This window comes from Globicephala melas, chromosome 7 (genome assembly GCF_963455315.2).
Source record: "Globicephala melas chromosome 7, mGloMel1.2, whole genome shotgun sequence".
NCBI lineage: Eukaryota > Metazoa > Chordata > Mammalia > Artiodactyla > Delphinidae > Globicephala > Globicephala melas.
The window spans coordinates 59,232,491-59,257,481 of record NC_083320.1 but is presented as its reverse complement, the minus strand read 5'-3'; the positions used below and the strand labels follow the sequence as shown (position 1 = coordinate 59,257,481).

General features: G+C 39.1%; 1 protein-coding gene across 4 annotated transcripts in view; it reads left to right on the top strand.

The window, feature by feature from the left end:
• MAP3K20 (mitogen-activated protein kinase kinase kinase 20) overlaps window positions 1-24,991 on the top strand; it is a 172,500-nt gene that overhangs the window by 93,523 nt on the left and 53,986 nt on the right. For all 4 annotated transcript variants that reach the window (XM_060302237.2, XM_070045957.1, XM_030851860.3 and 1 more), the window contains exons 6-10: window positions 1,253-1,281; window positions 1,400-1,537; window positions 7,592-7,678; window positions 13,153-13,227; window positions 19,976-20,082. In XM_060302237.2, coding sequence (XP_060158220.1) covers window positions 1,253-1,281; window positions 1,400-1,537; window positions 7,592-7,678; window positions 13,153-13,227; window positions 19,976-20,082 — 436 coding nt within the window. The remainder of the gene's footprint in view (window positions 1-1,252; window positions 1,282-1,399; window positions 1,538-7,591; window positions 7,679-13,152; window positions 13,228-19,975; window positions 20,083-24,991) is intronic.

The following is a 24,991-nucleotide window of genomic DNA, read 5'->3' as shown; positions in this document are numbered from 1 at the left end:
CTGTGTACTAAAATGTACTGTGTCCAAGTTGATCTTTTCATCTTCTGCCTACCCCCCAAAAAAATTATTCCTTCATTCCCTTCTCGGTGAGTGACAATACCAGTTGCCTAATCCAGTAATCAAATAAAAAGGAATTACAGTTCGATTGCAGAGTTCCTGTTCTAACCATTATGCTGTATTGCCTCTATTTTATTTCCTCTTTGAGTTCTCTTCCTCCTCCCCCATAGCCAATAATCCAAGCCCAGTTGATTCTGCTTCCTGTTTCTTGACTCGGTCCACTTCTCTCCTGTCCTTTGCCACAGCCTTAGTGCAGGCATCCTCATCTCTCTTGGACTACAACACTGGTGCACACAGTGATCTACTTACCTGTGTTCTGTTCCCCTCTGCACATTTGACCGTTTCATTCCTCCACTTAAAATCATTCATTGCCTTTCCGTTTCTCACAAAGGCTCTTCTGGACCTGGCCTGTGCCTTTTCCTCTGCTCCTGACCTTTTGCACAAGCTCACTCTTCTGCTTAGAAAACTGCTTTCCTCCCCCAGGTCTCCTCTTTCTCGTTAGCATAGCATCATTTCTTCCAGGAACCTTCAACCTCCTTACACTGTGACTTCTTAGACTGCTCTTTGGTCCTATGGCAGTCTCCATGCCTCTCATCATGGAACTTATCCCGCTTTATTATAGATGTTTAACTGTCTTTACCATTAGACTGTAATCTCTACCAGAGCTGAGACAATGTCAGTCTTGCTCACCTTCCTCTGCTAGAACATAGTACATGGCCTTGCCCATAGTATATGCTCAACAAATATTTGTTAAATGAATGAATGTATGAATAAGTAAATAAATGAGTATTATCTCTGCCTTCAAGAAAATTACTCTTCAACTGGGAGGAAAAACCATATATACCATGAAGTCATAATGCTAATTATTCCTCAGTATCATGTTGACAGTCTAGTGGCAGAACCCAAGTAAAAATTTGGTTCTCTTGACTACTCCTAATCTATGCCTTTTTTGCTGGACACTACTGCATTTAATTTAAACCAGTGTTTTGAAGCCTTTTTTAATCAGCACCTCATAGAATTAGTTTTTTATTTTTATTTTAATGTCAGCTCCTTTTTACAAAATCCTCAGTGCAGTAAATACTTTAATTTTACCTTTCATAATGCCATATGGAAGATAGAAATAGAAGTTTATAATATTTTTCAGTATAACTCAAATTAGATGAGTTTCATAATTTATCTTTTTTTTTCCTTTTAGTTGTTATTGCTGCTGATGGGGTGTTGAAGGTAGGACTCTTTATTTTAATTTTTTAAAATTCCGTTAATTTCAGATGTAGGTTTTGTGACTGGTAATTCTTGTATTAGTCAGTGAGTAAAAAGTTGATACTCGTTTCTCTTTTCTCAGATCTGCGATTTTGGTGCCTCTCGCTTCCACAACCACACAACGCACATGTCCTTGGTTGGAACTTTCCCGTGGATGGCTCCAGAAGTTATCCAGAGTCTCCCTGTGTCTGAAACTTGTGACACATATTCCTATGGTGTGGTGAGTTCATTTCTTATTTTTTGTTGCTAAAGGACATGCAAAAAGCAAACAACTTGCAGAAGCGGGGTATGACAATTTAACCCAGTTTTAAAACAATGGTGCTGTTTCTGGTGGAATGCCCAGAGCAGTGGCAGCAGAGAGAATATTTTCTAATTACTAGAAAGTTTACTTTGATCATTTTTATGCATCTGAGTTATTTTGTCCTGTGTTGAGAAGAAGCCAGTGCCATCGCAAGAAGCAAATTTAGATGGAACCTAAAACAGTGTTGGGCCTGATGCCCTCCTGTGGAGAGTGCCTTCCTGGGTGGACATATATCTGTAGAATATCTCTGCAAGTCAGTGGATACAATGTGGAACAGGACTTCGTTGTCATGTGTTGCTCAGAAACCACCAATGGATCTGCCAAATGAGTTAATTAACAGGAAATGTCAACCGTTAAACTGATTAGTGAATTTCTGGAGAATACAGAAGAAAATGTGCTTATCATCTAGCACATAGCCTTGCCCATGTCTGCTGCAATGGCTGTCTGAAGCATGAATCTAAGGTCTCACATAAGAATACCAGCAGAGCAACATAGTTACAAGAACAGAATAATGTGCCGGTGGGTCGGGAGGTGGGATGCTCAAGGAAGAGTGACCACAGGAATGAAGTGAAGGAGCAGAAGCTGCTAGAGGAGTTTTGAGATGGATCATTCTTGAGGAATAAGTTGTATCTGAATTAGCAGAGAGAAGGAAGTGGGGCAATGGGGGAGAAGAGGCAGGGAGGGGAGAGTGGACAGGGAGTTTCCTTGGTGGACGAAGGAATTTGTTGCCCTTTTTTGAGGATAAGTTTTTTATCCCTAAAAATGCTGTATTTCCTTTAAAAAGTCCAAAATAGTGTTTGGAACCCCCTGTCTTCGCCTCTCATCTCCTGATCATATTGCCTCTCTATTTTATAACTTCTTAAAAGGAGACTTTCATAATAATGGGGAAAAAGCAGTCTTAACTGTAGACCAAATCAACATGCCTCTTCTTCCTGAACTTCTGTGTTTTCAACTGAAGGTGACAGCTGATAGCACAGGAGACCAACACTGTCAAACCCATTCCTTTTTCTTTAGAGTTCATCAGTCTTTAGGTAATTAATGCTAGCCTCAGTAGGTTCTGGGCTGGTTTCAGTTAGCTAGCTTTTTCTAAATCATTACTACATCTTATGTATACCAAATTAATATAATAGCAATTTTGTTGGCTATTGAAAAAAATCATTTCATGAATGAAATATATGTTTTTGATGAAAGGCTAGAATTGTAAAAGTTGGAAGACAGTAGTAGCATCAGGTTAAATACTTAATTTTCCTTAATTCTTTGTGCTTCTAAGAATGAAGGCTATAACCTATTTTAGACAGTGATAAAATAATTCTTATCAAAAGAAAGAGAAAAAACCAAAAGTTCCTGAAGAAATATATTCTAAAGCTGGTCCCGTATGTCACAAGTTACTACGTTCTAACCATTCTACAAACCATCTGCTGGGGAGTCTGAAAATGGGGAAATTTGTTGCGATTTAAGACTGTTTGTGAGATTATTTCCTCTTAATGAAGTTATGTTCCTCTTTTTTTTTTTTTTTTTTTTTTTGCGGTATGCGGGCCTCTCACTGTTGTGGCCTCTCCCGTTGCGGAGCACAGGATCCAGACGTGCAGGCTCAGCGGCCATGGCTCACGGGCCCAGCCGCTCCGCGGCATGTGGGATCTTCCCAGACCGGGGCACGAACCCGTGTCCTCTGCATCGGCAGGTGGACTCTCAACCACTGCGCCACCAGGGAAGCCCTATGTTCCTCATTTTTAAGCAAAAATCTATTTATTGTGTCAGGCACTGTGCTAGACACCAACTTAGGGCAATTTACATTTTACTTTGCCTGCTCCTTGGGACCAGTGTCTCATTTTATCCTGTGGAAACAGGAGCCAGCAAACTTTTTCTATAAAGGCCAGACAGTAAATATTTTAGACTACGAGGGCCACTTACAATCTCTGTTGCATATTCTTTTGTTTTTTACAACCCTTTAAAACCGGTAAAACCACTCTGCCATCTGTAGCAGACTGACATTTGAGACCCCTGTGGAACCCTCTTATTCAAGATAGGAAGACAAGCCACATGGCTGAAGAACGGTTCCTAGTATTTTGATAAGGGACCACAATTCTCACTCTTTCCCATTGCATGTTAGTTTTAAAACAGGGGCTACTCTTTTGCTATCTTAAAGAGAGGGGTTTACTCGGAATGCTGGTTATTCTTACCCCATAGCTGCATCAGCAGAATTCCATTCAGAAAAGTGCACATGTGCTCATTTAATTATAAATGACAAATCAGGATTTTATTTAATTCTGACCCCTTCCCATAGTACTGTCAATTAACACCATTAGTGAAAGAAAAAGTACAAGGCATGCTTTATTGAGCCTTTTTGTTTAAACAGTTTTTTTTTTTTTAAATGAAAATAGCATTACATGTCCCTAAAAGAGCAGTAGAGGACAGTTATTAAGGTAGGGGCCATGTTAGCTGTAGAAGTTTATAGTGCATAAACCTTGAAAATTATATCTATCTATAGGAGAGCAATGCGGGCATTTAGAATTTTTGATGTCCTTTCAAAACAGGTGAGTAACGAGAACTCCTTTGTCAGTAGGTGCATCTGTTTGCAGAAAACATACCAGGGTTCATTAAAAAGCCTGTTCCATTAATTGAGCTCCCACCCACAGAGCAGTCACATGCAGATGAATAAGAACATAAAAAACAGTTGTCCCTTTTTTGAAACCCATCCCCCAAACCCCAATATATGTTTGCTTTTTATTTTTCTTTCTCAGACTTGCTGTAAGAATTTAGCCCTTCATAGTCTCAAAGTCCCTAGCCCTCCCCAGTTTAATTAACCTCTGTTTCTTCTTAACACATGAGGAGAGGAGCCAGCCTTGTATTGCCCTGAAATAAACGTGCTGGTGAAATGCCAGAAATGGATCTTGTGATCCTTGCTTCTGCGCTGGTATTCGCTAGGCAGGCAATTGTTTCTGTTTTATAAGGCAGTAGGTTTTTTCTACCCCCTTCTGGTGACTTCTCTTGAAGGACTAAACCAGGAGTGTTTAGGATATTATCCACGAAAAAGAAAAGACTTCAGGAGAGCCAAAATCATTGAAGAATTAGCCTTCTGAGAACTCAAGACCTAGCCACTCTTTAAAAACAAAGCTCTCCTGAGGACAATGCAGAAAGGATTACCTTCTCAGAGCCTTCTCAGCCAAAACCAGCTTTGAAAATAGAGTAGCTTAAGAGCGAGCATCACTGCCTCACTTGTCTCTGAGCCCTGTTCCAGAACCAGCCCGGCTCAGGTAATGGCTTTCCATTGTGTGTAAAAGAAAAGGCAGGAAAAGTACACAGCCTTGTCCAAGTTTCTCTTCTGTAAACTGAAAATAGAAATTTCCCTTGTGAACCCAGTTTAAACATGGGGATGTCTCAATATAAAATGAGTTGGAAAATATTTTTAAGGTGAAAGATCACAAAAACGTTTGGCCTGCATTTTCCATAACTGATATTTTCAGTCACAGTTTAATATACTTTTTGACCTCTAAGTGACTTCCTCCACAAAGTTACATTTTTTGTGCCACATGTCATTTCGTTCAGTAGAAAAAGCTGTTGTCCTATCTCATACCACCTACTTTTTTGATACATTTCTGAATGGTGAATAAATAATAGGAAATCTTGAGATGTGCTGATCCTGGAATTAAACTAAAGACCTCATTTGGGCTTCAGGACCCCGTGGTTAAGGACACCATCCCCGCCATCCTTGCCAGTTTCACATCCATCAAGTGGCTCCCTCAGCTGTGGTAGCTCTTTAGAGACACAGAGAGGGAGTAGAATGAAACTATCTTATTTTTTCCAGGATTAGAACCCTCGGAGAAATATAACTCGGGTCTTATTAGATTTTTGGACACTTTCCAGCTGAATATTTTGGGATAAAGAATGACATAAATCTTTTTCTGGTGTCACTCCCCAGGCTCTTGGTTCTGCATCTTACCCCACAAAACCCAGGCCGCCTTTGTGCACATGTGTGCGCATGTGCAGTGTATTGTGCAGGCAGGCCAGACTCCAGAAGGAGGGGTGCAAGGCTGCTTATCCAGACGTTTTGGGGTCCAGGGCATTAGATTTATTTGAGGCAGTCATCCTTCCCATTCTCCTTAGGAATGCCAAATCCGTTCACTTACTTGCCCTTCATAAGCCTTCCCCTCCCCAATCCCACCACCGGGAGGGTGGTAATTGCAACAAACTGAGGGGCTTCATTTCCTGCTCAGCCCTCTTGCTGCCTCTGTCCCCCACCCCAGCCCCGTGCCGCCCTGTGTCAGGTTACCACACACCTGTTCTAGTTCTCACCCTTTCTTTACTTTCAGTGTTTGCTGGAATCATCCCCTTCTGGGATGCCCCTTACCTTTTCCTAAGCACTTCTGTGACTCGAACAGAATTATTCAGTAGCTCTTCTAAAGAAGTACCTGACACACTTGATTAAAAGCCCGAAGAGGTTTCAGTGAATTTCTTTTCCTCCTGCTTGAGCAGCGTCTGCCAGTTTCCCTGATTTTGCTGCTAATTATCTTCGTATTAGCCAGAATTCATTTAACATGTTATGGCTCCAGTAAGACCGAGAGCGCTGGCTGAGGAAATCGTGCATATTGGATTCCCTTGAGTAGTGTATATATCCTCAATCTACATTCTTATTTAGAAATGGGTTTTTGTTTTTAGAACAACAGAAGTGTAAATCAGAGGTGCTGAATTCGCTTCTGCCATGGCTCCATACCGAAAGTAGGGCCCGCTGCATTCTCTCTTATACTGTAGCTCTTCCCTCTCTACAATTACATGTGGTCAAGACCTTGACCTTCAGGGGTGAGACAGCAAATTCATATTCTAGCTCTGCCACCTGGTAACTCAGTGCCTTTGGGCAAGTTTATTCAACTTCCTTAAACCTTAGTTTCCTCATCTATACAATGAGAATGATGCCTCTCTGATGGGATTGAGATTAATCATGATAACATACCAAAAGGGTTTAACAGAGTAACTGGAACATAATCACTCAATAAATGATAGTGGTTGTTATTATTACGATTATCGTTGAAAAAATTATAATTGTTTTTGCACTTCACAAAAGTATTGGTAGATTCAAATCTTAATACTCGTGTATAAATAGAGAAAGAAACTGAATGTAAAAATCTCCATTACTCAGAGTTTAAAGAGAATACCAAATCATTGGCTGTTTTCAGCATTTCCAGCATCAGTGTGCTTCAGTACAAATTTATTAATCCTGCTAATCTCAAGGATTGCAGAGAGATAACACAAACATAAATTTGCACACGCATGAACACACACGCATACACAGCCTATATATATGTATATATATATAAGACGCTTATTACATTTTAGAATATAGTATAATAAATTATGTGGTAGGTGGAGGAACATGAATCCCTTAGACTGACTCATTTTGAGAGAGATTTCTCCAAAGCACAAAATCTAAATGTTACAGTTTGGCGAGTACCTACCATTGTGGAGGAAGTGGTTTAGCCAGTGATTTGGATTTGGCCCTCGATTTTTTTTTTTTTATGAGACCATTATCGAACCTTTGAAAATATGATTGAATTCCCAGTTATTATCTTATAGAGCAGTTTATCAGAGATTGAAGGGGCAAAAGAGTTTTGACCAACAAAATATAAAATCTAGTTTGTGGTGATACATGAGAATGCTGTTAATTTACAAGATACAGTTAAATCACGGAGGCCCACTAGTTTCATAAACTTTTAAGCCTGGCTCTAGATATTCTAATTCCTAAACCAGATTTTTTGTTTTTAATATAAAAAAAGAACAGCAACAACAACAGCTAAAATATATATATATATATAAAATATATGGAAGAAGTCCTCTGCATGGATATATACATTTTGCCCAAGTTTCTACAGATGGAGTTGGTTGTGCCTGGTAACTGGATACAGTTAAATGTTAAAGTTTCAGTAATATACCAAAAATATGAAGTACAAGAATAAAAATTCCATTTTCTTTTTGTTCCAGGTTCTCTGGGAGATGCTAACAAGGGAGGCCCCCTTTAAAGGTCTGGAAGGATTACAAGTAGCTTGGCTTGTAGTGGAAAAAAACGAGGTAAGTCTGCGATTCCCCATTCAGGTACATAGATCAGAAAACAGTATTGGGGTTTTGCAAAAGACTTTTTCATCTTCTTCAAATTGAAAGTAAGTTCACGCTTATGGAAAGATTAGCAGTAGGAGCTAACACAAAGGGTCAAAGTGATGTTATTCCTCATGAATGGACCCTTTACATCTAATTGTTGCAGCTTCACGTCGTGATGCTGTAGATCAAAAATTGTACAAGTACTGTACTAGTTTCTCAGTCTCAATTGTAAAACCTAGGGGTTTGTTCTTAGTGATGAAAGAAGCCATTGCGTCCAAGGTAGGGGAACAGTTTTAACTCCATCTCCTGCGTTTAGGACATCTTTTTTACTGTCCGGGAGTTGGTATATCTGTAAGAGACCTTCAGCTACTTCAACTTACCTCTCCCAGCAGGAGTCACTATAGTACAAGAAACTGTCGCTTAGATGAGAATTTCAAAAATAAAAGAAGAAAAAATAGTTTCAAAAAAGGGAAAAATTACAGTTTTGCCACCTACGTTGAACACTACATTGAAGATGAGCTCCTCACTGGAATTGGCGAGGCAGTGGCATAACTGTTCCCTTCTTCATGCAGAGCCTTTCCATTTCAAAAGAACTTCAGTGGCGTAAACACCGTTTGTGCTGTGTCCCCAGCCTCGCTTTTCTTCTTCCCACAAATTGAGGCTTTCCGTTAGTTGGACCCATGAGCCAACATCAGAGAACATGGTACATTCATATCAAAGACAGCAAATACATTTTGAAAGGTTTAAAATTGTGACTGAAACGCACAGCCATGGAAATTCTCAGCATAAGGATGAAGCATCCATTATCAAGGTATTATGAGAAGTTAGATCAAGTAATGGAAGCACGCAGTTGTCTTTGCAACGCTGTAAAACAACTTTATTTCACAAAACTTCTTCATTTCCACATCTTATCTGTGCCCTTCACAAAAGGGAAGGGTGCAGGCTTAGGGTAAAATAATTTGCAAAACGGTGAATATGTAGCAATATTCCCTTTTTAACGCTTTAAAAGAATTAGATTGATCCGCTCCCCATGTGAGTGCAGGAGCAAACTAGATCAATCAAAAAGCTGCTATTGACTGAGAGAAACCAAGTTTCCATATTTTAGATCACATAATTCATGGTTACCTTATTAATTTGTCCTTCTGAGCCATTGAGAATGGATGAAATGTTCATGATAGCTGAACTTGATGGGAGAGAGCTGCCAATTTAAGAAAAATAAAAAGATGTTATATTCAAGAATGTGTCTTACTCATTGTTTCACAGAGGCTGTTCTGTTTTAATTAAATGGGATGGTTATTCCTGGTGTGCTATTAAATCAGACCTCACACACAGGGTAACTGATTATCTCATGGTATGAGAACCCACTTGATTCTGTTCAGTTTCTTTTGCCAGTGAGATGATTAGACGTGTAGTTCTGGGTTGACAAATAGAGTGAAGAAGATTATTGACCTTCTGTTGACTTTGGAGCAGAACACTCAATGTCATTTTTTCCCTCTGTATCGTTTCAAGATAAACTAGGAGGAAATTTTTTTTTAAAGCTGACTGGACCCTCCAAATATGTATAAGACAGAGTAATTAATATTTTTAATATTTCATTTAAAGGAGGACAGAAAAGGTGTGAATCTAAAGCACTTTAAAAACAAAGAGAAAAATGAATTTAGAAGCTGCCTTTGAGTAGCTGACTTGAGGGTTGAGAGTCCCCCATAAATTACCTTCAGAATCTCCTCAGCAGGCTACATGAGGAGGCCATCGCCCCCTTTCTCCCCAGGAATCCCCTAAAGTAGAGTGTCCGTGGTGTGATCTCATGATCAGCTAATAACAGATGGAGACTCTTCAAATGCCTCGCATACTATATTTATTAAATGAAATAGTCATTTGAAAGAAACCCACATGGTGAAGTAATTTTTCTCAACTTTCTAACGAACCTAATGAAAATTGGGTATTACAAGGGTATTTGTTTGTCTGTTCTCATTCTGCATATTTATTTCATTTAGCAGAATATGGAAATTAAGTTCAAATGTAGTTTCCATTGTCATCATTCAAGAAAATGTCTTCATTCTACCTCATAAATGGAGGCACTTATTACCAAAACAAATTCTGTTGAGGTAGCATTAAAATAATTCCCAAGGATTTATTTTATTTTACAATAAAATTGAGACTTTGACTTAAATACCATTTGTAAAAATCCCTTCAACTTCCAGTTATTTAATTTTAGTTATTTTTACTCTGGAATACCTTGCGCTATTGAGTTGAAAAGAGAAAGCTATAGTTTTTTTTAAGAGGCCTCATTGAAATAAAGGATGACATGTTTAAACTTTCAGAGAGACATTTTAAATGTGAGCTAGTCACACTAGAATGCTAGTCATCCTAGACTCATAGGAAGCTGCAAAAATATTACAGAGAATTCTGTGTGCCCTTCACCCTGCTTCCCCCACTGGTGAGACATAGGCATGGTATAGTATGAAAACCAGAAAACTGACACTGATACATTACTGTTAACCAGACTCTAGACCTTATTTGGTTTCACCATTTAGGATTGCTTTTTGCATCTATAGGAAGATCGATACTTTCTAAAAATTATATCTGAAGACCTTTAATTCCAAACCCTTAATAATGAAATAAGGTCTTCAAACAATCATTTTTCCTATTATTAAATCCTATTGAAACTAGAATCCATAAAGCACTGTTAAACTTTACAAAGCAAACAGTGAACTCATAGAAAGCATGAAATTAAGAGGGTATTACTAATAAATTTTAAAAACCTTACAGATGTGTCTATCTGCCTTTGTAATTTCCATAAAACTCAATTAGTAGTCATTCAGAGTGTTCTGGCATTATAATTCCTATCTTTATAAATGCTTAAATGTGTTTTATTCTAAGTAGCAAAATTACTATTCTTTGTTAACAGAAATCGTCAAAAACTTAATCCATTGTTCTTGACTACACTTTTAAAAAAGATAATGAACTTGACTTAAAAAATAATTATTGCATCTTATGTTGAAAATGGTGCAAAAAAGAATATGATCTTCTTAAAAATATCATGCCTAATTTAGTGATTAGGAAATATTTTAATTTTAAATTTGAAACTGTTTTATTTTAAAATATTTAAGTTTTAAGTAGTGTTGCAAACCTGGTGCTAATATCTGGTTATTTCAGGATGTTTTAATGAGTTAGGAATGCCCACAGTTACGTAATCAGGACTTAAATATTTTAGATTCTCTTTTAAAATACTTTTTAGTGTACCAAAATAATCCGTTACATGAAGTGTCTGAGTCTAGATTTAACTGATCTTTGACCATCTCAGATAATTTAAAATAATTATGTCTCCTTTTATAATGTCTTACATGTGGTATCTAAAAAGTTTGCCAGTAAGAAAAGATCAACATCCATATTCAGCCAGTTCACATTTCAGTTCTTGGGAAAATGTTGTGCTAAAGTTACGTTGAAAATGTTACCTTTTATGAAAACTTATTTTTCATTACACATGGAGTACATTCAGTCACATAATTGCAGTCACTGTTTTTACTAGTTGCCATCCCCAACCATCTTACTTTTTTTTTTAAGTAAACACATGATTTTCCTTTTGACCTTCAACAAAAGGTTTCCAGTTTGCATTACAGTAAAATAATAGTACCATTTACTACATCTTGCTCTATTCTATGAAATCACAAGACCAGAAGTTGAAAAATGCTTAGTGTAGCCTCTAAGTTGGAGAGTTGTTTTTTTGTTTTTTTACTTTGCTTTAAAGTTTTATTTATTTTGGTTTATTTTTATTTTAATTCCAAATATAGATTGTCTGTTTTCTTGCCAAGGCAACTGTTTTTCTAGTTTTATACGTAGCCTCCCCCAAATCCAACTAAATTGTTTTCAGTTTTTTATTTGCAAAACTTCTTGGCAAAAAATACTGTAAAATAAATCTTCTTAGTACAGAGGTTCTCAGCTCTATCACATCCAATGCTCTCTTTATAACAACTATGTTAATGCTTCGTCTTCTTCCCTGAAATGAAATTCAGAGGTAGTACAACATTGTATCTTAAGCCAACATGTTGCTCTAAATGTAATATAAGGAAGAAGTAAATATGTATTGCAATGGATAAATGCTCAGGCATAAAAACAGTAGAGGTGATGATGGAAGTTTTAGACGCTTCCACCTATGGATAAATAGAATTCAACAGCTACAAATGCAGAGTAGAAATGGGTTGTATTAATGATTCCAGTACCATGAGCAACACTGTTGTAGGCAAAATTTTCCCCAAATCTTGGTAAGGTTATGAATAATGCAAAAATCAATCTGCCCTTGATTTATTTTATTTAGTAGTTGCATTCATAGAATGTTCAGTGTATTTTTAAAATATCTTCAAAAATACTCTATTTATAAATCAGATTCTAAGCCTCAGAAAATTATAAGCCTCATTGTTTTCTTGTTTTACTCACATGAATGCACCCGGGGCATTTGAAGTTTGGTGGAATGCAGGAGAATTTTTAATCAGGGCTTTACTATATATCGAAAGATGGCCAGCATTCTTGACCTGCTCCAGGTGCAACCCTCCAGACTTTAAAACAAAAATGTCTCTGTAGGGCTTCCCTGGTGGCGCAGTGGTTGAGAGTCCGCCTGCCGATGCAGGGGACACGGGTTCGTGCCCCGGTCCGGGAAGATCCCACATGCCGCGGAGCAGCTAAGCCCGTGAGCCACGGCTGCTGAGCCTGCGCGTCCGGAGCCTGTGCTCCGCAACGGGACAAAAAAACAAACAAACAAAAATGTCTCTGTAGATCTGTATACTGCCCCTCGGGGCATTACATGTCCTATGAGAACCACTGCTGTACAATGTTAGAACAAGACTAATCCTCACATTATAATCTTTGTTCTATCGAGTCCTTACAGTTTATGCATTTGACCAAAACTAAGCCATAAGGAGTCATCCATTCAGAATGTCTCATTTGCTGCTGAGAGAATGCACACTTCTTTAAAATTATCTCTGTGCTCAAGATGTTTTCAGAAGTTGTACACCTATTGCCAAAGCTGAACTGTTTTCCTAGTTACCTGGCCTGTTTGCATATCTCATAGTTGCCTATAAAACTACAGTGATAGATGTGTGGTTTAGATTTAGTGTTTAAGTTAGTATTTAAGTATTCCAACTTGCCCCTCTCGTACTGGTTTCTTTTAGACTTGATTCTATATTTTGTTGCACTTGTTGTGCTGAACCCTATTTCTTCATCCATTGTGGTTCCTCTTTGGAGGAAAACGGTAACGTGTCTTTAGAGATTAGATGCTATGAACCTAAATGTAAATTCTCGCCAGTCACATATTAATCAATGCAAGTTTTAAATTTTATGTCTTGTTTATGCTACTAAATTAACTCTTTTATACCTTTCAATTAGAATTTCCTTCCTTTAATGAGAAAATCCTTGTGTTTTGTTTTGATTGATTTTTTCTTTCCCTGTTACAGAGATTAACCATTCCAAGCAGTTGCCCCAGGAGTTTTGCTGAACTGTTACATCAGTGTTGGGAAGCTGATGCCAAGGTACACACACACACATGCACACACACACACATATATATTGTTGTTGTTGTTCTGAAATTTCACTTGTTTGTTTGGCCTTGACTTTTTAAAACTTGGGGTAATAAAATTCATTACAAAGCAAAGCTGGGTTGCTGTTCTTCCGAGCCCCAGATTGACTGTGAAGGCTTTCTGTTGACATCTACTTGTCTTGATCCCTAGAAATCATTACTGGGTCTTTCTTACAGCACTCTGGCATTCTTGAGTCAATAAAAAAGAATTTTGTTACCTTGTTTTTAATCTTTAATAGTAACTGTTGCACCTTCATGTTACACAGATGCTAGCACACAGTGCTTATTGTAAGCCAGGAACTGTTCCAAGCACTTTATGTATGTTAACTCATTTATTCCTCAGAATATCTCTGTGAACTAGGTAGTGTTATTATCCTCATTTTACACATGAACACAGGTTAATTAGTGAGCTCAAGACCACACAGCTAGTAAGTGGTGGAGCTGGAGGATGAAGCCAAACCAGCTGACATAAGTCCCTGTGCTTAACCACTACACCATATTGCCTTTCTAGCCAAACACCAGGCAAAGGTAGCACTTCTAGAGAATCTTGATACACACTCCCTGTGGAGTTTCAGTGATGTTTTTTAAGCTATCACAATAGAGTTGGAGAAATTCCAAAAATTAAGGCTTTCATGTGGTTATCCCATTCGAGCATGAATGGCTCATTTCCTTTCCCCCGCAAAGATCTGTTTAAAAGACTCTTATAGGGCTTCCCTGGTGGCGCAGTGGTTGAGAGTCCACCTGCCGATGCAGGGGACATGGGTTCGTGCCCCGGTCCGGGAAGATCTCACGTGCTGCGGAGCGGCTGGGCCCGTGAGCCGTGGCCGCTGAGCCTGCGCGTCCGGAGCCTGTGCTCCGCAACGGGAGAGGCCACAACAGTGAGAAGCCCGCGTACCGCAAAAAAAAAAAAAAAAAGACTCTTACATACATACAGAAATGTTTATAGGTAAAATGATAGGTGAGTCTCGGATTTGCTTCAAAATAAAGTGAAGAGAAATGGATGATGGTATAGATTAAATACCGTCATCCATGATAATTTTTGAAGTGATAGGTATATAGAGGGTCATTATATTGTTCTCTGTACTTTCTCATATGTTTGGAATTTTCCATAATAAAAAGATAAAAATTAAAAAGATCCTCACAGATTAAATATTGGAATAAGAGAGACACACTCAAGGGACTTCCCCGGTAGTCCCTTGGGTAAGACACTGCGTGCCCAATGCAGGGTGCCGGGGTTTGATCCCTGGTCGGGGAACTAGATCCCGCATGTGTGCTGCAACTGAGTCCGCATGCCACAACTAAGGATCCTATGTGCTGCAATGAAGATCGCTCGTGCCGCGACCAAGACCCGGTGTAGCCAAAAATAAATAAATAAATAGTTAAAAAATAATAATAATAGGGGGCTTCCCTGGTGGTGCAGTGGTTAAGAATCCGCCTGCAAATGCAGGGGACACAGGTTCAAGCCCTGGTCCAGGAAGATCCCACATGCTGCAGAGCAACTAAGCCCTTGCGCCACAACTACTGAGGCTGCACTCTACAGCCTGTGAGCCACAACTACTGAGCCCACGTGCCACAACTACTGAAACCCATGTGCCTAGAGCCCATGCTCTGCAATGAGAGAAGCCGCAATGAGAATCCCACGCACCGCAACGAAGCATAGCCCCCGCTCACTGCATCTAGCGAAAACCCGCGTGCAGCAACAAAGACCCAACGCAGCCAAAAAATAATTAATTAATTAAAATAATAATAATAAAAGAGATACTCTCAAGAAAGGAACTAAAATTTTATAGTTCAAATTTGTCCGGTTTTTCATGGAAATAGGTGTATTACAAACTGACCTTTTAAATAGAGATCTAAAAAGAAAGATTTAAGAATGGAATTTCTCCCTTAATTTAAATGCAGTTCCTGTATGACCCCCAAGAAGAATGAATGATGATAACATATACAGCAGTTCCTCGGTATGGGGTGGGGGGTGGGGGGGATAGTTGGTTCCAGGACCCCAGGGGAATCCACGGATGCTCAAGTCCCATGTATCAAACGGCGTAGTTGAGTCAGGAACCCCCCGACCATCCTCGGGTTCAATAGCCTGTTCGAACTTGGGTTGATTGAATTCACCAATACGGAAACGTGCGTTTTGTCTAGTGGGAGTAACTCGTAACACTTGGTGAGTATGGGGATTGTGTTAGTATCAGGCAGAATTCATGTTGAATCATGAGTAGTGGTTTTCAGCACACTGTTCCACACCACAAGCGAGAACAGCTGAACACCAAGCACAGTAGTGCAGCCAGTAGCACAGCAAGGGACACGGACCGGAGAGGCCCCTCTGCCCCACGTGCTCCCTGTTGGCTGGGATGAGCGGTGCTTTGTCTTGGAAGAGTTTGTTGCTCTCCCCAGCCTTGTGCGTTTCACCTTTGGCCTGGTGAACCAGCAGCCTCCATCTGCTTTCACTCCCGTTCATCAAACTACCCTCACCCTTTTTTAAAGAGTCCTACATTTACTTAGTATTGTTTTTTATTAAGGAATTTAACAGTTTTTAAACTGTTAGTATTTTTATTTAGGTTTATTATTGTTTCATTAGTTTTTTTATGACAAAGTTGATAGGTTTTGAATGGTCTGTCCTGCCCCTGTGTAGGCCTTATTTTAGTGTGTGATTTTTTAGAATATGGGGATTTTTAAGCATTAAGAGAAATGCCTGCACTTTGCAACTAATCCAGTGGAAACTATAAGTGGCTATTTGCAAGCTTTCTGTAGAACATTTATTTTATACTATTAAAATACTACCATTTTCATACTCTACCACTTATATGTCCGTTGTGGCCCAGTTGGTAATTTTTGTAGTATTTTTCTCTCTGATGCTCAAGTAGAAATGTCACCTGAAGTTATGTGTGCTGAATTAGATGAATGCAACTAGATCTCTGTAATTTTAATTATATTTCAGTATGCAAAGCAGGTTTTGAGTTTCTTAATCAGAAACTCTGTACTATGTTAATTAAAATTCTAAGAATATACATTTATGGTGTATTAATTAAATGATAGTGTAAACACCTACACAACAAGGACATTAGGTCCAGAGTTGACGCCATGAAGTTGGCATGTCTCTATTGAACACGTAGTAAGCTGACCCTTTTTTAGGGTCAGAGGAATCTTGTGTTCTAGCCCCGTGAAGTATGAAGAATGTTTGAGATCAATTTTTATTTCCTAAATTCATGGCATTTTATTCTGATACAAATAATATATGCCCTCTATATTTGATTTGATTATGCATCCAGCTCACATTTCTGACTCTCTCATTGCTCTCTCCTCTAGACACACCTTACACACCTTTATTCCCTGAACATGTTCTTTTCCTTCTTTTCTTTTCTCCCCTGATTACTTCATCATCAAGCCTTCCCTGGTTATTCTGTTTACCCCTGTCCATACTAACTACTTCTTTTCCAAAACCATAGTCTGAGCTACTGCCTCATCTTGTGCTGTTGCATTTTTAAAAATACCTTTTCTTCCTAAATGGATTACAGGCTCCATGAGGGAATAGAGCTAGCTTTTCTTTGTTTCCCTATAGCATCTTCCGTAAATTTAGTAAGTAGATGTACAATTTTTTGTTGACTCAAGTGGCCAGAGCAAGGTTTATTTCCTGAGAGGCACATTTTAGTTCTCTGGCTAGAAGTATATAGCAATTCAACCAGGAGTGGGTGCCAGTCCTACGCCCATAGATAGAGCAATAGTTGGTTAAAGTATATTTTATTTCTTTTTTTTTTCAGTCCTTAGACTCTAGAGTATTAACACATAGATTAAAATATTCAGCTCACCTATAGAAATATATTCTTTTGCAATGAGGAGTTAGAAATGTATACAAGAGAAAGCTGCTATTAGGTAAATAAATGTTAGATCATTCCAGTGGCTTCCACCAGGTGTTCAAAAAAAATTTTTTGAAGAAAAGAAGGAAGTAAAGGTGGGTATTGGTTCAAGTTCTAAAATGATATTTCTAAAGGAGAAAAAAATAATAGTTAAAGCCCTGAGTTTGATAGGAAATAATGTCTTACCGTCATGTGATAAAGCATTTTGAAGTGTTTAAGAGCATAGACCCTGGTTGTGTAACTTGCTTCCTGTGTGATACTGGGCAGTTCATACTTTTCTGAGACTGATCTTCCTTATCTATAAAACAAAAATAACAAATAATGTATACAGATGCTTAATAAATTGTTCTGGTTGTGCCTTTTTAAGTAAGCAAAGCCTACATAATACATAAAAGGAACCTAAACCGCTTCGGAGGAAGATCCTAGACCAAATGCCGTATTCTGTAACCAGAATACTCATTAAATATTAACACAAAATTCTACATTGTTGCTACCTTCTAAATGTTCACTTTGATAATTTCCATCTGAGAGCATATTCTAACTATAAAATTAAGATTTTTTTCAGGGATACTTGCCATCCAATTACAAAAAGTTTTACCTTATCTCAAGAATGATTAAGTGGGGCTTCCCTGGTGGCGCAGTGGTTGAGAGTCCGCCTGCCGATGCAGGGGACACGGGTTCGTGCCCTGGTCCGGGGGGATCCCGCATGCCGCGGAGCGGCTGGGCCCGTGAGCCATAGCTGCTGAGCCTGCGCGTCCAGAGCCTGTGCTCCGCAACGCGAGAGGCCACAACAGTGAGATGCCCGCGTACCGCAAAAAAAAAAAAAAAAAGAATGATTAAGTGTAGGGAACAATATTATTCTTTGAAAATTTGTCAGCTCCTCCTGCTGCTTTTCCATGAAAAATGAAATCCTATATTTATTATATAATTAGTTCCTGTACAAACAATTAAAACATTTTTCCTTTTGCAACCTTGACTCATGGTGGGAGAAATTAAAATGGGAACAAATTCAAAGAAGACAAACAGAATTTTTTCAAATTTCCTACTTAAGGCACTTTTCTCTTTGCTTATTTCAAGGCTTAATGTACAATCAGTGACATCTAGCTACTTACGCCCTCTTTTAAAACACACACACACACACACATACACACACACACACCCTTGAAAGAGAACAATAATGGGAGAACTCAGAATAAATATCCCAGTTTTATATTCCTAAGAAAAATTGCTTTTCTTAATGTAGGAAGCACTCAAGTCCTGCGAGCAAGCCACCTCAACATTCTTCCTTCTTGTTTTTGTGCTCCTAAATTAAAATGCATGTTTTAATTGCTGCAACGGTAATTTGTTCAGAAATGGTATAATTATGAGGTGTGATGAAGAGAGAATGTACATCATCCTTTTATTATCTTTCTCCATTTTTGTTTAAACCTTTTGTCTCAATCTTGGCTAGAGTCTAAAGAGAGAGACTAGGGTAGTTTTTGCTAGCTAAAGAAATACATCTAACCACTCCTGTTTCAATTTCTAGTAAACAGTACCTCAGAGTTCCCCAGCATCAACACTAGTTTTAATGTGGAATAAACATTGAGAACAGTGAAGTTATGATGGCTTTAAAATTGGGGAATTTTTCTCTGAGCAACTGGTTTAGGAAATTTTATAAGTTCTGCTAGATTAATAAGTAGATTTCCCCCAACATTTTATTATAAAAATTTTCAAACATATGGAAAAGTTGAAAGAATTTTACAGTAAACACTGGTATACCCATCGCCCAGACTCTACTGTTAACTTTTACTATACTTGCTTTATCACAAAGATTTTTTAAAATAAATTTATTTATTTGTTTATCTTTGGCTATGTTGGGTCTTCGTTTCTGCACGCGGGTTTTCTCTAGTTGAAGTGAGTGGGAGGCTACTTGCGGTGTGCAGGCTTCTCATTGTGGTGGCTTCTCTTGTTGCAGAGCACGGGCTCTGAGCATGTGGGCTTCAGTAGTTGTGGTTCATGGGCTGTAGAGCGCAGGCTCAGTAGTTGTGGCACACGGGCTTAGTTGCTCCGTGACATGTGGGATCTCCCCGGACCAGGTTTCGAACCCGTGTCTCCTGCATTGGCAGGTGGATTCTTAACCACTGCACCACCAGGGAAGCTCCTATCACATAGCTTTCTTTTCTTGGCTGCATTGGGTCTTCGTTGCTGCACGTGGGCTTTCTCTAGTTGCGGTGAGTGAGGGCTACTCTTCATTGCAATGCACGAGCTTCTCATTGTGGTGGCTTCTCTTGTTGCAGAGCACAGGCTCTAGGCGTGCGGGCTTCAGTAGTTGTGGCACGCAGGCTCAGTAGTTGTGGCTTGCGGGCTCTAGAGCACAGGCTCAGTAGTTGTGGCGCACAGGCTTAGTTGCTCCGCGGCATGTGGGATCTTCCCGGACCAGGGCTCGAACCCGTATCCCCTGCACTGGCAGGAGGATTCTTAACCACTGCGCCACCAGGGAAGTCCTATCACATAGATTTTTAAAAGACTTAACTTTTTCCTTTTAGGAGTCCTTAATCATACCCAAAAGAGAGAATTAGTTAGTACTTTCCTTACCTGGAAAAATACTATAATCATTCCAACCTTAGGCCACACAATAGAAAAATGACATCTGAGTCTATTATGAATAACTGGTTGAAAATAAGAATTATGGTTCCCTAAACCTGAGCAGTCTGACAGTTGTAAAATAACTAAATCGGGACATTACATCATATTTTATTTTGTTTTATATAGTAATAAGGTGACTTGACCTTATTACTATACCTGTGGATTTTCTCTTAAAGATCTACTTTCTTGCATCCCAACAAGTGATTATTTTTTCTCCTTCAGAAACGGCCGTCTTTCAAGCAAATCATTTCAATCCTGGAGTCCATGTCGCACGACACGAACCTTCCTGACCAGTGTAACTCATTCCTGCACAATAAGGCAGAGTGGAGGTAGGTGCCTCGCATCCGAGTCACATCATCTGACTTTAAGGGATCATGAGTAGCTTCAGCCAGGAACAGAACCTGGAAACTTGATGACAGTCCTGATTCCTTAGAAATTGGGGCTTTTTTGTGTGTTTTTGTGTTAGAAAATTTTGGAGATCGAATAAGCCCTCCCTCTCATATGTAAGCAAAGAGTGTTCCTCTAAGCTTGTTGCTTTATCATATGTCTAAGTATTTAGAAAGCATATTAAAACCGTATCTTCTGAGATAAAAGACGGTTACCTGACATTCCTCTGTATACACTCTGTGTTAGGAAACTTTGTCCTCTGTCCAGTGAGAAATAAAAATACTGTCTGCTTGGAAATATGCAGAGCACTGTATCTGTTGATGGAAGAGTTAAGGAGACTGTAAAAACACTTTTAAAAGGAAGTTTTTGATGTTATAAATCCTATTAAATGTTTTCAGGTGTAAACAAACTTAGTAATGAGAGAATTGTATTGTGTGAGTGGAAGAAGTAAGCCCGAGATGAGACATTGGAGCCGGGTCACATGGTGCACGAATATAAATAGCATGTTTGGAAGCTGACATAATTCCTCCCTGACTCAGCAGAGATTTAAGTAACTCATCTCTGCTCCTGTTAGCTATGGCAGTAACGTGACGCCTGGCGCCACCTGCCGATACCAAATGAATACTGCAGGCACTTAAAAAACGACAATCGTTTACTCCTGTGATGACACATTTCTTTGGGCTTTCTGTTTGGTGTTTTACAATAACCTTCTTTATTTTTTATTCTTTGGGAATCTCTAGGACCAGTGAGTTAAAATGAATTTTTACTTAGTGATACAAAAGTAATACTGTTTGCTGGAGTCTAGGTGTGTATGAGGGACTTTGTTCTGGGCTGAAATAATTAACAAAACAAAACATGTAAGTAATATTTGTTTCCTACAGTAAGAGATCAGCACAAATCTAATCAGATCACTCCCATTTTAAATCAGTATAAGGGGCTCCCATTACTCTAGGACAAAGGCCAAAATACTTAAGATTCATGACACCCTCTGTGCTCTTGCCTCAGCCACCCCATCTTAAGAGCATCATTCTACCCCTTAATTTTTGACGTTGGTCCCTCAACACATGCATATTTCTCCCTCATACCTTGCAAATGCAGTATCTTCTGTATAAAATTCATCCCATTTCAGCGACACACCAGCCCTGATGCCCAAACCCAACTTAGCTCCTACTACTACTGCTTCAGATAGTAGCTGAAAAAAACTCCTTTAAGGAGGTGTTTCCTGACCCCAGACCAGCTGAGGTTCCACTTTATGTGCCCTGAGAGCATCTCCTTCATAGCTTCTACTGCAGTTGAAATTAATAAGTAGTTCTGCAATCTGTTGTTTAATAATGTGTGTCTCGCTGGCTAAAATGTAAGAGAGTCGGATCATCTCTTTTGTTCCTTGCTGTAACTGGAGCCTCTAGAACATATCTTGAATACCGACCACAGTTGCTCAACAGATATTTGGAGAAGGAAATACCACGGTGGTAATAATATTAAAAGACATCACAATATTACACAAAAGAATAGAAATATGTAAGTTAATTTGTTTGCTTTGACAAATGTGCTTCTTACACTCATTCATTCAGATATTCATTAAACCTCTGCTGGGGAAAGGTGTCCTTTAGTATTGGGCTGTGGTGATGAGCAGAACAGCCCCAGTGCACATGGAGTGTCAGTACTGGATTACTAAACACAAATATACGAATAACTTTCATTACCATTTTGATAAGTATTATGACAGAACATTATTGGACGTCTGAGTGTATATAACCATGAAATCTAATCTAGTCTGAGGGTTTAATAAAGGGATTCTCTGAGGAACTGCTGTTTGATCTGTTGGCCAAAGGATTAGTAGGATTTTAATACTACTATTAATACCCATGAGATAGGGAGTCTTTGAAGTATGTCAACAAAATCAGAAAATAGGGGGAAAGTTGGTAAGTTTTCTATATAAAAATGTAAAACCTCCATAAGACCGAAAGCAATACCCACCATCAATAAATTTATAAGACAAATGCCATAGTGTTACAGCTTTTTTCCTGTATGATAGATCATCTGTTCTAGAAGTTTCTAGTCTCAGGACTCCATTACACTCTGAAAAATTATTGAGGACTCCAAAGGGCTTTTGTTTAAATGAGTTACATCTGTCAGTATTTACCACATTCAAAATTAGAACTGAGAAAAAAATTTAAATACGTAGTTATTGATTCATTTAAAAGACAGTAATAAATCCTGCTTCTGCATTCAGCCTATGGTACTATCCCATGTCATGAAACCTGTGGAAAAGTCTGCGCACTTATGAGAGAATGAGAGTAGAAAAGGTAAATCATGTCTTAATGTTATACTGAAAACCAATTTAACCTTTGAAAAGCTCTCATGAGTCCCCAGATCACACTCTAAAACCACCACTTCTGTCTTTAAAATAACATTTTAATTAAAATATCATATTAAAGGGCCTGAAATGGCATTTCACAAAAAAAGAAGTCAAATGACCAATAAACATGTGAAAAGTATTCAACCTCATTTAGCAATCAAATCAAAGGGAACATAATTTATTCATCAGATTGGCAAAAATTTGTATCATGAAAATATCCAGTGTTATAAACTTCCTCATACTTCGCTGGTGGGAAAATACTACCTTTCGGAGGACAGTTTGGCTATAAAGATCAGACACCTCTCCCACTGCCATTTCTTTCCTAAGAAAATAAACGGGAAGGTTGTGCAAGAATGTATGGATATTTGTTTATCACATCCTTTAGAATGATAAAACTGGAAATGAGCTTAAAGTAAAATAAAAGATTGATTTGGTTTTTTTGTGGTTTTTATGATTTAGAAAATTATGATATCCCCACACACAAAATAGTATGGAGGCTTTCATGATATTACAGATCTGATAAACGATTCAAAAATGGATGCTACGGTCCAGTACGTTCAGAATGATTCCATTTATTCTAAAATAAACACATATTTATGTGTACATGTATGTGCACATAGAGAAAAGTATAAAAAGGTCAATGTTACATATCATTGGGTAATGAGATTATGGGAAAGTGTTTTCTATGTGTATATCTTTATTTTGTATAATAAACCTGGATTAGTTGAATAACAAATTTATTTTTTTTAATTCTTCAAGCTAAAAAGATGAGAGAAATAAAATTGGTAATACATTAATGTATTTTAGTAAAAGGCAAACAGTTGCCTAGGGGGCTTCCTCATTGGCTGTCTTTCAGGAATTCGTTAATCCTGAGAGCTGGAGAAAGAATATATATCTTTACCTGAAGCACTAAACCACAGTTTGAGCGGCAGCAGAGCTGTTTTAATTGAACTTGGTAATTGGTTAAAAACGTGGGGAATAATAATCATATTAATTAGAGTAACAATAACGAACACAGCTGTCATTTATCACATTCTTAACCAGATGCTTGTAGTTTATTTGGATTATCTTTTTTAATCCACATAGCAACCCTAGTGTGTACATCACAGGTGCAAGAACCGAGACCTGGACAGGTTGGACAACTGCTCAAGATTATACCATGTGAAACAGAACCAGCGCTGGCACCCAGGTGGTCTGATCCCACGGGCCTGCTGTGGCACACACGCTGTGCGGTGCTGTCCCTGAATTTGTGGCCAGTGTCATGCCCTCCACTGGATTCCCTTTTAGCAAAGAGAAGCATCACAGGGGCATGGTGGTTTTTTGTTTTTGTTTTTGTTTTGCGGTACGCCGGCTTCTCACTGTTGTGGCCTCTCCCGTTGCGGAGCACAGGCTCCGGACGCGCAGGCTCAGCGGCCATGCTCACGGGCCCAGCCGCTCCGCGGCATGTGGGATCTTCCCGGACCGGGGCACGAACCCGTGTCCCCTGCATCGGCAGGCGGACTCTCAACCACTGCGCCACCAGGGAAGCCCAAGGGCATGATGGTTTTCAGTGATGATTAGGGCAAAACAACTATCCCACTCAACGTGCCAAGTGTCCAAAAGAAGGAAATGTTTTGTCAGGTCCTCTGGATATTTCAAAGGACAGCATGTTCAGACCACTCCTCTCTTTCCCCTGACTTTTATCTGGTGTCTGAAACCATGCGTCTAGGGTCCAAAGTGTGTGTAGGAAGTTAACAAGTATCAGTGAAGTCGGACTCCCGTCCTGCTCTGGTGTTTCTGACAAACGCTTGTTTGCTGGTGGAGCTTCCTCTACACATAAACCAGATGGAACATCTAGTCTTAGAAACTTAAATGATTATTCTGAAAATTCTTTTTAAAACTAGGTTATTAAAAACCACATGAACTATGTCCTTTCCTTTTACCTAATAGGTGATAGGCAAGAAATCTAGTGTCAGACCTTTCCTTGTTCATCACATCTTCACCTTGTTTCTCCTCCTATTGACTTATTAGCAATAGTGGCCACGAGCATTAAGAACAGAAAATGTGTCATCCTCTTGGTCGTGTTTTCAATTCTCGTTGCCCTTTGTGATTGTCTGCAGCCCTGTGGTCACCTGCACTGAGTGAGCCTCATGTCGCTGTGATAGTGCATTCAGGGTCTCTGTCTCTTGGTAAGACATTCTGCTGGTTGCATTCTTCCTTGGTGATCAAAATATTCTTACTCTGGCACGCCTTCTTAAAAACAAAACACAGAGGGCTTCCCTGGTGGCGCAGTGGTTGAGAGTTCGCCTGCCGATGCAGGGGACACGGGTTCGTGCCCCGGTCCGGGAAGATCCCACATGCCGCAGAGCGGCTGAGCCCGTGAGCCATGGCCGTTGAGTCTGCACGTCCGGAGCCTGTGCTCCACAACGGAAGAGGCCACAGCAGTGAGAGGCCCGCGTACCGCAAAAAAAAAAAAAAAAAAAAAAACAGAGATTTAAAAAACTAATCTTTGC